This window comes from Microchirus variegatus (genome assembly GCF_963457635.1).
Source record: "Microchirus variegatus genome assembly, chromosome: 8".
Classification (NCBI taxonomy): domain Eukaryota; kingdom Metazoa; phylum Chordata; class Actinopteri; order Pleuronectiformes; family Soleidae; genus Microchirus; species Microchirus variegatus.
The window spans coordinates 14,971,032-14,988,336 of record NC_139809.1 but is presented as its reverse complement, the minus strand read 5'-3'; the positions used below and the strand labels follow the sequence as shown (position 1 = coordinate 14,988,336).

The 17,305-nt window shown below is 42.3% G+C and overlaps 1 protein-coding gene across 1 annotated transcript; it reads left to right on the top strand.

The window, feature by feature from the left end:
- The first annotated feature begins 2,334 nt into the window (after positions 1-2,334).
- mlycd (malonyl-CoA decarboxylase) lies at positions 2,335-16,890 on the top strand. Its single transcript, XM_083894004.1, has 5 exons — positions 2,335-2,935; positions 8,605-8,717; positions 10,072-10,228; positions 10,380-10,532; positions 15,581-16,890. The coding sequence occupies exons 1-5, from the start codon at positions 2,390-2,392 to the stop codon at positions 16,124-16,126; spliced, it is 1,515 nt and encodes a 504-aa protein (XP_083750130.1). The 5' UTR covers positions 2,335-2,389; the 3' UTR covers positions 16,127-16,890.
- The last annotated feature ends 415 nt before the right edge of the window (positions 16,891-17,305 follow it).

The window sequence follows — 17,305 nt, the reverse complement described above, 5'->3', positions numbered from 1 at the left end:
AGCGTTAGCGTCCGTCTGTACCAGCAGATTACACATGCTAGCTAGCTTGCTAGCTTGCTAAAAGTCCCACATTCCGCTTTGATGTAGCTAGAAAAGGAAATCACTTTAACACGCATGGACTTTAAAACGTATCCGAGTATCAATCGAATAGCTCACCACGTTATGTGTCAGCAAATGTTCACTTGTTTTTCGAGTAAAAAAAAACACACAACCCTTGATGGCGGTGGCGGTGGACGAGGCGGGTTCTTGCGCGATTTCTTTTGCTAGCGTTGACCTGAACCGGCGTCGTCTCAAGGCGGCTTGTGATTGGCTGAAGAAGTTCAGGTTGCCAGGTTGGGCGCTCGATTCTGCAACCTGTCCTGTGTTGTGTTGTGTTGTGTTGTGTTGTGTTGTGTTCGAGTGTCGCGGGAGTTCTTCGTTGTGGTAAACTTTGTTCATCTACTTAACATCCAGGACAAAACTTGAAAGGAACTATGTTAGAAAATTATGACATGGCCTCTTGAGTCATAATAAGTCAGGGTTTGGAATGGAGGCCAGATGAGGGAATATATCAGGTAAATAAAAGAAAAGACAATCACATTGACAATACAATCGAGTTACAATTTTATTTTCAGTGACATTAGACCTTAAACACAACAACGTTTCATTGGGATATCAACAATCAATAACATTTGCCTTCATCAACATCAAGCCTTTCCTGCACACATAGCAGTGTGTTGTTATTTATTTATATTTTATAGACAATTCCCCCATTCTTACAAAGAAATCTAGGCTATTCTTATTAGCCCAAATTCTTACTGAGGATAGACTTGTATGCATTAGCTCTACTTCCATGGCCAATACGATAAAATAGCCCCATAACCTATATATGATAAGATAAGATAGATATGTTTTCCAAACATCAATTGCAAGAAGCAAAGAAAGAAATGTGTAAAATTAAATATGGAGGTATTGCATTTATTAATTAATTTGTCAGTCTCCCAAAGCAAATCCAACATATGCTTGACGGTTTTTCCAGTAGGAAGTGGAGCTTTGACTTGCTGTAAAGGTGTTTTATGCAGAAGCATTAATGCATAGTTGGTATATGTGCCCAGGGAGCTCCGCTAACTGTGGAAGGATCCCTCACCTGAGTCTGCTGTATCCCCCAAACGGCAGGAATAAGACATAAAGGCCAATAAAAAATCCATGTAGTTTCGCAATAGCTTTGGATGATGAGGAGAAAACATTGAGCTAATGTACATCCACATAACGTGAAGCTCCCCCAGAAGGGTCTCAGGTGCAGTTCGGCTTACATAAACATGGAGTAGCATAGAGGCCAAAAAACACATCCCTTGTCCATTGTACAGTTCTTTATCTACAAAAGAGAAAGGGATATTTAGCGTAAGCATAATAAGATAAAGGCAGTGCTTTCAATAAGTGTGTAAAATATGATGCATCATCTTGTTTAGTCCATAACCACTCCAGAAATTATGAAAAAAAGTATCTTGATTGTAAGAAACTTTGAAAATGATATTCAGTAGACTTGCTGGAGGATGCAGGTAGCGATTCCGCCGACCTCTCGCACTCACTGCCATTTAAAGTAATCTCAATAAAATAAAGTTGAATTAAAAAAATAAAATAAAAATATGTCCGTCTTATCCGTCTGATGTTTTGAGTGCACAATAACACAGACGAAAATATATTAAGTTACCGTGACATTAAAAAGACAATTCCAACTCTGGCATGCTTTTCCAATCTTTCTTTAGTTCACATTTGAATAATTTTTATAAAATACACAAACGAATATTCAAATAAATAAAACAAAGATATTACAAACTATACTAGGTGTACACAATGTCTTTCAAAAAAGCAGCTATAATAACAGTTTTATGAACAGATAAACAATACAGTAATTAATACATTTATTGATAATTCATTGCCAAATTCATATGTTTGCGGGTGTAAAACAGTTCTCTCCTTTGATGTTAATGTGTTTAGTTTTGTTTGCTCAGCGGTGACAGCTGAATATCTTTGGATTTGGAATAAAAAACAACAACATTTGAGGATGTTTATGAGACTCATCCTCTGCATATGTTAGATGAAACTACATTATACATCAGAAAAAGACATACAATGAATGAATTATTATGATAATTATCATTAGATGTGGCCCTATATTGTACAGTGTCTGCTAGTGCAACACCATAAAGCTGTTATTAGCTTTATGGTGTAATAGCTTATAATAGCTTATTATGGACTGAGAAGATAATACTTTAGATCCACTACCATTATTCTACCAGACATACAGTATTTAAATATATGTTACTGTCTCTTTAAGAGACAGGAACATTGTTCCTTCCTGTATGTTCACGGTCGCAGGTTCCAAACAGACAGCTGACCTCCCCCAGCGATGATATCCCTTCCTGTAATTTGGGCCTTCCGCAGCAGTGTGAGGTGCTGGCGACACCGGGCTGTCCTCAGAGCGGCTCCGGGGGCCTCGAACAACAGTGTCTGGCGCTGGTTCTCTTCCCCAAATCGCAGCGTTGCCACAGGCATGGAGGAGATACTGACGAGGGTCGTCGCACCGTTACCCACATACGAGACGAGAGAGAAATGCCCGCCTCCCCCCGAGGCAAACAGCTTAGACTTCATGCGCTTCTACGCGAGTCTCGACAAAGAAGACAAACACGGTTTCCTGTCAAAGCTCTCCAAGGACTTCGGAGTGGACCACAAAAGTGCCACGGAGCTCGCCGTGAAGCTGCTGGACACTCAGCTGCGGGACCTGGCGACCATTTTGCAAGTTGAAGACCGGCTTCGCTACAGCTTGACTCCCCGTTATAAACATCTGCTCAGTCACATAAGCAAGGTCGAGGGCGGAGTGAAGTTTCTGGTGGACCTCCGCGCCGATGTGCTCGATATCATCTCTGCTAAAGGCAGCGAGAGCCCACACGTCAAGGTACTGCGTTTGTTTACATTTTGTACGGGTGCTCGCGCGGGTCAAAAACAGTGCGCGGTTTTCAGCGTTTGGGGGCTGTACAGGTGAATTTGTGATTGGGGGCAGTGGTATGTGATCATAACTCAGTGTTAACTCGATTAAAACAGTAGCAAGTCATTTAAATAACAATTATAATAATTATAATGTATAACTTTTAATCACTAAAGTTGTGAAATTAGTTCACACAACACAGATTAAGCCCATCAGCTCCACACAACTCTCTCTGTGTCAGTATAACAGTTAGGGTTCTTGAAATCCTTGAAAGTTTGTGAATTTGGAAAAAAAATAGACATGGGCCATTGAAAGTGCTTGAATGTTTTTTGCAAGAAAGATGTTGATATTTATGTTTCCCCACCTACTGTTTCATGCAATCTGAACCCAGAGCAGTGTTGAGATCTCATGTCATTCATTCCTACATTAACGTTTTATGTGAAGACATACGAATGCAACAGCTTCAGCTTCTACTCGTCTAAAAGCCTGGGTTGTAAACACTTTGATGGGATAAATGCCTCTCATGCACACCTGCAAACTCTGTATACACACAAAATGCTCCTTCGGTGAGGTAGCATACACATAATGTTCAAACCAAAAGTCCCAACTGAGGCAGAATACTCATTAGTAATTCATGTAAACATAATAATATGAAGTATTGTTGTTGTGTGTGGTGTTTCTGACCAGCATTAATTAACATGAGGCATACAGCAGCCACCTACACAGCCCCAGAGCCATGAACTTCACCCTTATTCTGCTCCCAACACATGGTTCAGATTTCACCACATCTTGTGTGCCACAGTGACCTTTGCTCCAGTTTACGCTCTGAGCTGAACTGAACTGTTTAATTCCTCATTAATTCCTTATAAGTGGTTGAGAAAACAAACGGAACAGACTGAGATGTCCAATTTTTTTTCAATATATCCTCAATTTTTTTCTGCACATCTTTGTCCAAACTGATCATACTTACTGTGCTGTTGCCGGCTGGAAAACTCTTGTGTTTAAATAGACCCTGTGACAATGTGCAAGAGCCTCTATGCTACTGCTGCACTTATTGGAGAAAGAAGGTTGAAAGAGTATAAATCAGGCACGTTATGAATATTTTTGAATGACTCTTACGAAGACAAAGTGAATGTGAAATTGACTTGAAAGGGACAAAAATCACATTCTCATTGCACACGTGTGGCTCTCATGCTCTTTACCTCAATTTAAGGGGATTTTTTTTTCTTATTTGGCAACCTATTTTTCAGAAAAGCCACCTCTTCAGTCTCACTTACCTCATTGTTCAGTTATTCATGTTCAGTCAGGTGTAATTACAGTGATCAGTTCAGTTCAACTCTGAAATGTAGCAATTCTCATGCACCCTTTGACACCGAATTGGAGTATTTTTTATTTTTTGCAGGTTTGCCGTCAGGTGTCGTGCATGTTTAAGAATTCAAACGAACACCCACACTCCCGTCACAATGATGGCCTGTTTTTCTTTTCTTTTGTTTTCTCAAAAGCATTATTCTTATTAAAACATGCCCGTCTATTTACTGCAGCACACATTTTTTTATCTGACACCCAGACAAAAGGATTGTATAAATGCTGTGTATCTGTAAAGTGTAATTATTTCTATCTGCCGTAGTTGAATGACAAAAGAACAATCTAAATAATATGATCCCTCTTATGTTTGTGATTCTTTTGGTATTAATTGTTGTCACTGGTTTATATTTGCAGGAATGAAAAAAGGTCCAAGGTTAAGATATGTAATTATTAGTGCTCTTTTTTTGAGTCCAACGGCAACATAACCTGTTGTTATGGTTCTGTTAGTTGAATAATTATGGTTTAATTGGTGTGATTGAGCAAAATATAAGCGCACTTTCCTATCAGTGAGGTGTTGTTATTCAAACTGCGTTATTTAGTTATTTTTTAACAGGTGAGTGGAAAAGTAGATCATTAATCATTTGTTTAATAATATATCAGTACTGATTTCATTTTCTGATTCATTTGAGACCTTTTTCCTCTGAGTTTCATGACTGTGTGCCTTGAATAAAGGCCGATGGACTCCCGCTGGCCATGAAACGGGCAACAGTTTCAGCCACTGGGTTTTTTTTTGGTTTTTTTTTAAATGTTTTGTGTTTGTGTATTTTCTCTCTGTGCCAAAGGCCACCGGCAGCTCTTACAGCACCTATAATAATAGACGTTATAGAAAGTCAGAGTCAACAAAGTTTCTATTTTTGTACTCGAGGGGGAAAAAGACACACTGTGCTGCACGGTGGCCTTCTCTAAAACACTCCACTTCTCACGGACACTAAATAAAATGTACACTGCTGGCTTACGAAAGCTATAGTGAGATACTTAAATGTCACATAAAACCATTTAACCCCCAAGAAACGGCCCTAACATAAAGGTTTTTCAATCACATTTTATTTGTATACACTCTTAGAAATAAGGGTTCCAAAATGGTCCTTCTACAAGGGCTGAGGTTCTACCTGGAACAATTTGCTTCTGAAAAACCCTTCCTTCGGGAAAGGGTTTTTCAAGGGTTCTTGATAACACTAATGGTTTCAGTAAGAATCATTTTGATCCAGAGAACACTTTAAAACCCCTTTCCTGAATAAAGGCTTTTAAAAGGGTTCTTGGTGGAACCCTCCAAAAGGGTTCTCCTATGAGGTAAAGCCGAAGAACGGTATATGGTTCCACTGAGCACTTTTATTTGTAAGAGTGTAGCCCACAGTTTACAAAACGTAGTTTGTCTCACTGGACTTCACAGGGTTGGTAACATCCTCTCTCCTTAGACCAGGGGTTCTCAAAGATACCTGAGGGCCAATTAAGGAACCCAACGTTGGACTGAGGGCCGCCAAAGGAAAAAAATCCCTTTTGTAATAATTTTAATGACCAGATTGCAGTTCTACAGTTTGCACTTATTGGCCTGTATCAAGTAATGTGCAATAAACATTTAACAAGCTTAGTAGCTCCTGGATTAAAACTATCAACTGTAATTCATTGCGGGCCGCCAGAAATGTTTCTGCGGGCCACGGGCCGCACTTTGAGAGCCAATGCCTTAGACCTTTGTCCAGGGTAAGGAAAAACTACCAGGGAACAAACCCCTATAACAGGGAAAAAAGGTAGAAACCTTAGGTAGAACCACAGGTGACGGATCAACTCCCTGGACGGACAGATGTGCAGTAGATGTTACCCAAAACATACATTCAAGTCATTTCTGTTATAAGATTGGATCTCTTTTCTTTGTTACATGGAACAAAGAAACCATTGAAATACGTACAAAACTGACCTTTGAAATTCTGACCTTTGGGACGAAACAAGACATTCGAGAACGTCATGATTTCCAGGTTTGTGGGAAACACTCATAATCTTGCAGTTGCAGCCCTACCTTGTTTAGATAAAAAAAAAAATGCAAGGGAACGGGTGCAGGTGCCGTTTCTCACAGGATCTCTCCACTCCTGCTCGATATCCATTAGATTTCCCGCTGAGACGTGGTCTAAATGTGTATATAATAGCAAAAAAAAAACACCCACTGATAGCTTTTGAAGCTTATAAAGGTCTAAGCTCTACCTCCAGACTCTTGGTTCCAGTTGTGCACACACACATGCACAGTGTGCTCGGGCTATTGTTAATGCTCCAATTGATTGAGAGCAAAAATGTCACGTATGAGGCTTTTATTACGCGGGTGTTTGTCGATTATAAAATGTCCAAAAATGATTAGACTGTGGATTTTGCAAGCGACACTTTAAATTCTACACTTGATTAGCCTCTCATGGCTGGGTAATTGATTTGTAATGTTTCGTCCTCCTCGCACCTTCATTCATTCTTCGTCTGTCCACACACAAACACACACACACACACGAGTAGGTGAAAGATCTATAAACAAACCAGAGATGTCATTGTAGTTCAGCGAAGCTATTTTCCACCTTCCGCAGACACCGCCTGTCAGGTCGCCTGACAAGTGGCAGGCAGCCGACGAGTTGCAAAGGTTCTGGCGCCGCTCTGAGCACGACCTGAACGCGCTTTGGCGGGAGAGGTTGAACATTTTTGGCCGCGGACAGTAGCACTCTTCCATCCTAGCGATGCAGTGTCTTCTTATCACTTTGTGGAATCACATAATAACCACGCAGCTCAAGGGGGGAGAGGGCCCTTGTAGCGGAGCCCTGCGCCCTCGCCGCATTGACACAGCTCACGCAGTCAAAAAGCTTTTATTTGCCTCCTAATAGAGTGCAGGATTTTCCACCTTTCCCTTCGCCGTCTCTTCGCCTTCCCCGAGGTTTCGAATGCTCATGCATGCCTTCCATTTTCCAAAGACTTCATCTTCTGCCAGGTCAATGGAGTTACACATCTCTGTTTGGCCTTCTTTTGTGTGCGGATGAGAATTGGCCGCCCAAGGCAAGCGGGGCCGCGCTCTCAAGTGCTGCATTTTCTGCAGAAATGCCAGGCTGGAATTATCCACCATCAGAGATTATTTAACCTCTGCTAGCCTGTAAAGCTTTGAGGAACACAAATATATATATACATTTATCATCACATGAGATTTAGTAGCAGTTTTCTTAACATACTCCAGAGTTTTTCCCAGTTGTGAGCAGATATGCGTTTCTTGCTATATGCGGACTATGCAGCTGCATAGGGCCCCACAGCCACCAGGGGGCCCCCAAACTGCAAGTCCAGACTCATATTTGATTATACTTTTGAGAATTAAAAGTACCTGTCTTTATTTGCATGTATTGGATGCATTATGCATATATTTGCAAAGCATGTAAGATGAGTTTGAAAAAATAGGGACCCCCAAATTGTATCTCGCATAGGGCCCCCAAACAGCTAGAAACGGTCCTGGTTATGAGACTTCTCAGCAGAGTAATATAAGCTCTGACGACCTCTCCTCCTCTGTTTTTGAGCTTGTTTGTATAAGGTATTATTATAACGGCTTGACGTGAAATCATCCTATAGACCAGCCAATATGAGCAGTATTTATGCGTTTGAGTGAGTGTGTGTGTGTGTGTGTGTGTGTGTGTGTGTGTGTGTGTGTGCACGGCACGCGCTGCTTGTTTGTGGGTTTTTTTGCGAGAGATTTGCTTCAAATGAATTCTGACCTTTGCAGGAGGACGGACCTGCTTTGAAATGGCAAGTTATTTATTGAAGCGCCTTCCCCCCCTACGCCCGTTGCAAGCTCTGACAAATCACCGCTCGTAATGTGGAAAACATTCAGACTCCCGGGCGGACATGGGGAAACCCAGAAAAATGTATAAAATATGAGAGTATGGAATTTTTAATAACCCATTTAGGCAAACTTATGCAACTTTCTGTCGGGTAATTAGATAAAGCGCGCGAGGTCTCTCAATTAAAGAGGGCTGAGTGAGGACTGTGTGTTTACCCAGTGCTTTAGAGAATACTTTTATGGTGTTTTATGTGGTTTGGATACAGAAGAATAAGGAAATGGTCTTCGTTTTGCTACTTTTTTCGATTGAAAAAGGACATTCCCTAGAGTGCCAGAAACCTATTATTAATCCTTTTCATGTCTATCATGTGCATATCCTGCAGTATTGTATTTATATAATGTACACTATAGCTCCCACTGTATGAAAGATAAGTGTTTTGATTGTCATTTGAAAAACGGATGGAAACTCTTATCTCTTTCCTCTCTGAAGGACCTGAACGGCACGCTGAAGAGCTTGCTCTCCGAGTGGTTCTCCGTCGGTCTGCTGCGGCTGGAGCGAATCACCTGGCAGTCGCCGTGTGAGATCCTGCAGAAGATCAGCCAGTAAGAGGAGCGCTCGTGCAGTTTCATCTCCTTGTTTTCACTCCCTCTCTTTTCCGTTAATTGTAATGTTTGGTTACAGAGCAGATTATACGGCGTGAGAAATTACTGTTCATTTAACACCTGGGGGGCCACAGTTAGATGCTCGTGCAGTGCGTGGTTGTCGCTGCTGTGTTTACGTCGGTTTGGCCTTTAAAATTTGTATTTTTTTAAATGAATAATAACACATTTTTATAATGCTTGTGCATTCAACTTCAGTATCCAGCTGTTTCACACACACACAAAAAACCTCTTTTCAATGGAACCGAAGCTGAGCTGGTACTGAAAGTGCTTTTACCTTGACACGGGGGTTGAGAAGGTTGTTTTATTTTGTTGCCTGGCATGCACAGATGGCTCCTCCAATTTGATAATGTGCCCAAGATGAAAAGCAAGAGGCACTATTCATACATCCAGTGTGACCCAGGCCTCGGTATTATCTTACTCATTATGTAACCACATGATACTCACCGTCACCTTGGCTTTCTAAAACACAGAGTGAGTGGACACAGCATCTGTTACCATGGAATACTAATGTGAATTTAAACCATGGAATAAACTCACAAGTTCTCACATTATTTAAAAAAAAAAAAAAAAAAAACTGAGCTTCACGTTGTCCTAATGTTTATTTGCGGTGACATAAATACGTTACTGCTGCCTCCAGGAGCAAAATCTCAACCGAGCCCGTGTTTACGTTGCTCATTCGTGGGCTACTGTAGTACGTAGTCGTCAATTTACACTAATTAAATCATAATTATGAACAGATCCCTCAAAGATCCTTCACATTAGCGCTTGATGGAGTAAATTACCATCACGAGCGACAGCGAAAAGCTCGACCAGATGTAGCGAAGATGGCTCAGGAAACTGAAAGAGTGCTACCGTTCAGAAGTGTGGGCTCAACTGTACAATTTGTGTTGTGATTTTCATTAAAAGTTACACTTTTATTCTTCAAAAGAATTGCAAAATGAATAGTAAATATAGTCAAGACATTGACAAGATTAGAAATGATGCCCTTTCGTCAAAGAACCAGCAAAACTGTTTTCAGCCGTGCCAACATCATTGCACAAGGGTTTTCAAGGCGTAATCCAATAGCCTTCTAACGCGATTAGAAAACACAATGTACCATTAGAACACTGGAAATGGGCCTCTATCTATGTACATATTCCATTAAAAACCATACGTTTGCAGCTCGAATAGTCGTCTACCAATGTATAGAGTGCATTTCCGATTCATTGAAAAAGTGCTTTTCCTTCAAAAATAAGGACATTTCTAAGTGACCCCAAACTTTTGAACGGTAGGGTAACCGTGATCTCTCCGTTAGGTACGAGGCGGTGCACCCTGTGAGGAACTGGACCGACCTGAAGCGGCGAGTGGGGCCGTACCGCCGCTGTTACGCCTTCACCCACGCCGCCATGCCGGGAGAGCCTCTGGTTGTTCTGCACGTGGCGCTCACCGAGGACATTTCGGATAACATACAGGTGAGAAGCTGCTGTAGGAATTGTGTCTGGGATCGACTTCCCTGTGTTGACTTTGTTGGGTTTTTGGTTTAAAGTTGGGGGAAAATGAAATATTTGAAGGATTCCCTGCAAGGTCACGCAGAATTTGCTCTTGTTCTTTTTCTCTTTTCAGAGTATCGTCCGTGAGTTTTCCACCCTGGACTCGGAGGAGGACGTCAATAAGATAAACGCGGCCATCTTCTACTCCATCTCCTCCACCCAGGCTGGACTACAGGGCGTTGAGCTGGGCAACTACCTCATCAAAAGGGTCGTGCGAGAGCTTCAGGTGGGTGTGGGAGCAGCACAGGATGGAGACACAAAATATAAATGTGCATTTTCTCATACACCAAATCTCTCAGTCCAAAGCAATCAAATGACAAAATCAATGCTTTTTTCTGAGAATAAACCACTTGTTCGTTTTTATCTTCTTCTCACTAATCTTTAAGGAAACTACCATTTTGTTTATGGGGAAAAAAAAACAATGATTGCTTGTTTAACTTAGCATCCAAATACAATCGAAGACCTCTCAAGAGGAAGAAGAGGAGGTGTAAACATCTGCTATCTTCACACAATAACCATGAAGTATCACAGTTTTATCAGTGAAGCTTTTTAAACCCGCCCTGTCCCATTATGGCGAGATAATAGCGTCTTATCGTTGACACTTGTACTGATAGAGCTGGAAGCTCCGCTAACCTCCTGCTGCTGTTTTGCCTGCGCTCCGTGAATAAAAGGACTTTCAGGAGTCGCGATTCGACGAAACTTGGACCTGGAATTTGACAATGAGGACTTTTTTTTTTTTGTTAAAAGACGGTGTTAATTTGGCACATTTTGAAATTCAGACAACACTAATGGCAAAGATTGTTCAAATTTTTAGATTTCCAGATCTTAATATCTTAATATTTTATTTATAAACCATTTGGTTTTATGTATTGATTCTCTGTGTCGCCAGTAGGGGGAGTTGCTGATTTGGCCAACTATTAATTGAAAGATTTTTCTGTAAGTTTGCAAATCTGGTGTCTGCTTCCATAAACAAAAAGTTTGCACATTTAGTTTTACAAGTGTAGTTTTACAAGTGTAAGTAGAATAAGTACCTTTAGTATAGTAGGTGTGTGAATGATCAATAATCATTATTACTGGTGGTAACAGAGGGCACCAAAATCAAATTTTGCTTAGGGCCCCATGGAGGCTTGGGCCGGCCCTGCTCCTCTGTTAAATATAGAAATTTCCTTGCTCAATATTGGAGATTAACACATGTTTTCAGGATTTTTATGTCATTTTAACTGATCTACAGTTTGGCATTGTTAGTCTCGACTATTCCACTGGAGCTTGTTCGCTCCCGCAGTCGCCACCACCGACGCTCCGAGCTCGAGTGAGCACACTGACCCCAGGAAGGTGCTCCGGACCATCGCTACCCAGCCTCCTACTCGCTAACGTGCGGTCACTGGTCACGCTCATGACTTTTCCAGTGGATCCTGAACGCATCCTTGGATCCGCTCACTAAAAAAACACATTCATAAGTGATTTGTGCTCGCATGTGTCCACATTCTCTCTGAGAGAAATATAATGGGAACAGGTGAAATTTCACCTTCTCCCACTCGTTTCACCACTCACGTATAACACACACGTGATGTAAAAAAGAGCAGCAGCAGCAGCAGCAGCAAGGCAATAATGAAATGTCATCCATCCCTCTCAATGAGAGCAGGAGCCCTTCATGTCAGACCACTTCAGCTGGCACTTGTTAAACAATTGGATCACTGAATGGGAAAAAAATCAAAAGCCACTCTAACCCAACAGATGGGGACCCGCTCTTCATACTGTATCCTACAAAACAACAACAGCAAAAAAAAAAAAAACACATATCAAAGCTTTAAGATGCTTTATTCGTACAACAGCACTTCACTTTAACTGCTTTTGCATGGCAACACGCCGTTGAACGCGAGGGCGGCGGAGATTTTTTTTGAGGACTGTGAAAACAGGGTTATCGCACCGTGCCGACAAGTCCGGTAAGAAAATAGGTGTTTTTTATTGATTTTCTTTTCTTACACGGCTCTACAGAAGCACAGAAGTGCACATCAGTGACACTGAGTTTTCAGGCAGGCAAATACTGTATATAACAGTGTGATAATCTCAGTGTTTATTCATTCAATATGGGTTTTATTCACACGATTATGATCTTTTGGCATGACCTTATGGTGATACATCACAATATCTGTAAATTGAATCCAACAAAATCCCCCTTTCAAAGGTTAAGTGAAGAGGATTTACATTATTCATTACGGCTGTCCAAAATATTTGTTTAACTTCCGTTTTGTTTTTTTATTCTCGTCTCAAAGCAGCTTAATGTAAGAAACTTTCTTCTCATTTTATAGATTCCATCGACAAATATACGAATCCGGACAATGATTTCTTGTCATTGTGATATTTTGGGCGTCTCCTAAAGTTGTAAGGGTCTTTGATTGAAGTTCACGGTGTCCATATTTACCTCATCTGTGGAAAAACTTCCCTGTGGGGACAATATTGTATGTTTTTGATTTGATCAAAGTCACAGTTGTGACGTTGTCCTGCTCGGTTCACTAGATCCTGAGAATCTCGCCTGGTTTTTTTGTGTGTGTTTCTTCCAAAAGCTCCCTGCAATTGTATGATCCTAGTGGGAATCTAACCCCTAACCCCGGCAGTGTAAGTGCAACTCTCTGCCCTAGAGGCTACACACACAAAAAAACCCACAACCAGACTTGTTTCCTGCCGAGGCTCGCGCCTTCCTGACATTAAGGTGAGGAGAGGAGCTGCGCAGCCACAGAGGGCCCACTATGATGATGATGATGATGGAGTGGAAAAAGAAAAGGTCATAGTTGTGATTTAAGGTGAGGGGAGGGGAGGTCTCGCTTGTCTTCGTCGATTAGACCCAGGAGCACAGTTTTTGGCACCGCTCCTCCTTTTTTTTCCTCGCTCATTCTCGTACTCTCTCATCTATCCTTGATTCCCCGCCCTCTGTCCACTCTGGAGCCGTAGTTAAAAGTAGAGGTTGAAGTGATCATGACGAGATGAGATGAGGAGGCAGCAGGACAGGAGGCGACCTGTGAAGTCAGGGTGAAATGAAGAAGGAAGAAAAGAAAAGGGGGGGAAACAACGTCGCAGAGGGAGGTGGATAGACGGCAACATCCCCCTCCAGGGGATGTCTGACACTTTCACTTTCATCTGCAGCCTTTCATTCTTCTGCCCAGCACATCACTCCATCACTTATCAACCAGACACAGGAGCACAAACACAGACACAGGCAGCGAGAGTGTGTGTGTGTGTGTGTGTGTGAGAGAGAGAGAGGGAGTGTCTTGTGTTTTATGGGTGGCCTAGACAAAACAGACACGAGGAGAGGATGAGGGAAGAGGAAGGACAGAATAAGAGGGAAGGAGAGACCGTATCGTCCATCTCCATCACCGGGACAGGATCATGAGACGGTGGAGGTTGATTTGTAGCGCTGTACCTGTCTGAGGGAGTAAAGGGTCAAGCAAGAGCCTGAGCAAAAAAAAAAAAAAAAGTAGTTTAATTTTTTAAATGGTGAGCTTTGAGCCTCTAATCTCCGTTAAATTCTGCTGTTGCAAAAGAGATTCCCTCTGAATTCTAATGGGCATCGAATCTCCGCAACAGGTTGTTGTTTTTATTCTTGTCTCAAAGCAGCTTAAATTAAAGCTTTTAACACCTTTTAATTAAAGGAGAGTGAGACCGGTTTTTGGACCGACCTTACGTTCCAAATAAACATTTTCACAGTATTGTAATCCCTTAAAAAACACACGTTTCTTATCGTTTTTTTATAGATTCACCCCTCAAAAAAAGGAGTCCATTGTGGATGCACATTGTGCTCCGTCACACATGAGCTACTTTAATGACTGTCACTGGCAATTAAAAAACAGCGTAGTTATTGTCTGGTGGCAATAGCAGCGTGATTGTATATGCACGACAGACGCGGCACTGGTGTGCAATTTTGTTGTGGAGTTTATGACCTCAGAGTGCCATTTTCATACTCGTCCTCCCAGTTCTGGTTAACACTTTGCATAAAAAGACTCCTCTTTAGTTGCTTTAAACACACTAACACACACTGGTTGTGCTTTAAAAAGAGCGCTTAGCAAATATTAGCTGTTATGACCAATATTTACACTGCTTCACACTGTTTTATGTCGAGCTTTGCTTTACTACTTTGGTGAGTTTGTCAGGCTTACTCCAAAGTTTCTTGAGACATTTTTTGGGAATTTTTGATGCGAGAGAAAGTGAAAAATTGCGTTAAATAAATGCTAAGTTTATGATTTTTTCTATGGTGTCCAAGTCGTACATAGTTGTTCCAATTTTAACCAAACTTGGTAAACTCGTTGCTCTCATTGTTCCAAACAAATTTCTTATCGACTTCCATTAGGTTTTTTTTTTTTTCCATTAGCATTTGAACAAACTCGTCCTAGCATGTTTTTAGCTAGCCCTCTTCAAACTCAGTCCATAATGTTCAAGACAAGTTTATGATCGTGTCCAAGTCGCACATAGTTGTTCCGATTTCCATCAAACTTGGCAAACTCGTTGCTCTCATCGTTCCAAACACATTTCTAATCGACTTCCATTAGCTCCGCCCACCCAGAAGTTGGCCATTTTGGAAAAACAAAAAAATGGCTAGTCTACACATTTGAACAAACTCGTCCTAGCATGTTTTTAGCTAGCCCTCGTCAAACTCAGTCCATATGTTCAAGGCACGTTTATGGTCGTGTTCAAGTCGCACATAGTTGTTCCGATTTTAACCAAACTTGGCAAACTCGTTGCTATCATCGATCCAAACACATTTCTAATCGACTTCCATTAGCTCCGCCCACCCAGAAGTCGGCCATTTTGGAAAAACAAAAACAGCTAGTCTACACATTTGAATGAACTCGTCCTAGCATGTTTTTAGCTAGCCGCGTCAAACTCGGTCCATGTGTTTGAGACAAGTTAATGATTAAAGGTTATGAAAGGATTTTCTCTACGTCAAAAGGCAGGAAAACTACTTTAAAATTTCCCTTTTTGAAAGTTTAACCTAAACAGAACTACATGAAATTTCGCACAATCTGGGAGTTGCGTGGTACAAGGGCCCTTCCATAACTGTGAGTCCTACGAGTGGTTCTAGTTTTACATTACTTCTGTTTGCAAAGACAACGGCAACTAAAATTGCCGAAAGTTACGCACTGCGTATGTGGTACCACACACACACCGTGGTATATACAGTAGAGCAGTATTTGTACCACCAGAGGAAGCTCATGTACCACTGTTTGAGAACCATGGATTTAAAGCATATATTGATTGGTTATTTCTCTCTCTGTCTTCCAGAGCGAGTTCCCTCACATGGCCCAGTTCTCCAGTCTGTCGCCCATCCCAGGCTTTTCCTCCTGGCTCCTGGGTCTCCTCAGCCAGTACAGAAAGGAGAGCTGGGGCTCGGACCTCCTCTCCGAGCAGGAGTGGAAGGACGTGGAGCAGGTCACCGGCTCGTCCTCGGGAACCCACTGCGCAGACGCCCTCCGCAAGCTGATCGGCACCAGCGAGTGGCTGCGCTCGGAGAGGCTGACCCGTGTCCTGGAGCCTGTCCTGATGCGCCTCTGCGCCTGGTACCTCTACGGCGAGAAAAGGCGAGGCTACGCGCTCAACCCGGTGGCCAACTTCCACCTGCAAAACGGCGCCACCATGTGGCGACTGAACTGGCTCGCCGACACCAGCCCGCGGGGCGTGGCGAACTCCTGTGGCGTCATGGTGAACTATCGCTACTTCCTGAACGAGACGTCCAAAAACAGCGGCCTGTACCTGCAGAATAAGGTCGTGGTGGCGTCGGAGCAGATCGTGGGACTTGTGTCGCAGTTTCAGAAGAACAGCAAACTGTGAACATGCCACAACACGAGTACTTTATCATTTAATTTATCTTTAATTTAAATGGACATTCCCGAGACCTAACCCCAACCCTAACCCTAACCCTAACCCTAACCCTCACTCATCCCTTCTCTGCACTGAGAATATCAGCTTCATCTTTGTGGCCCTGATGCATGTTTTCTTGCAGAAGATGTTGTGTAAGTGTTTTCCAGCCTGAGAGCGGGACTGTAGCTAATGAAGCACGAGGCATCTATCGACGCCTTGCCATGTTTCACGGATAACGGTGTGTAATCGTGTAAAAAGTGAGCGCAAGCTACCGGAAAAAAAGAAGAAGATGATGTTTAGATGCCTTAGTGTCTCACTGCGAACACGTTGTAGAAATGTGATTATTTTTGTTCTCCGTTTGGGTTTATGTACACTTGGAAATATTTATTTCTTATAAAAACAACTAAACCAACGCTACCTCGAGTGTCGTTTTATCATCGCTCATACTTCACACCGATGTCGGAGCCTCCTGGTGCCTCCAATCAGGTGGTAGTTTTCAGATAATTTTGACTGCACACACACAAACACACACACACACTACTAACCTCTCCAGAGAGCCGTCGTTGATGTTCTAACTACTCTGTACAGGTGCCAAGCAGGGCTCATACCAGCCCACACCCCATTGTTGTGAAATAATATATCACAGCAAGTTGACTGTGAAATTACATTTTATCTCTCCAGGGAGCCAACCTTTCTTTTCATTTTTTTTTTTTTTCATACGCTCTATCTTCCCCCCCCACCTTTCCTCTGCCAGTGCTGCTCTATGTCCTAGAAACTAATGGAGTGAGAAATAAAGTTAAAGTACGAGGCTAGATTGATGGTGTTCAGTTGTGAAGAAGTGTGTGTGTGTGTGTGTGTGGGGGGGGGGTTGGGTGCGGGGGGGATAAAGAAGCATAAAAAGGACAGTTGTTTAAAGGATGCCCTTGAGAGACAGCGTCGAGAGTCTCTGGAGATATTGAAAACAATAAGGGACCCAATACGTCTTTGTGCACTGATGTGTGTGCGTGTGTGTGTGTGTGTGTGTGTGTGTGTGTGTGTGTGTGCGTGTGTGGACCTGGCGAAGAGCGACTGTCAGCGGCGTCTCACAATGGAGAAGGATGAGCGCTGCGCTGTGGGTTGCCATGGAAACGACAATGACATATTCCACGC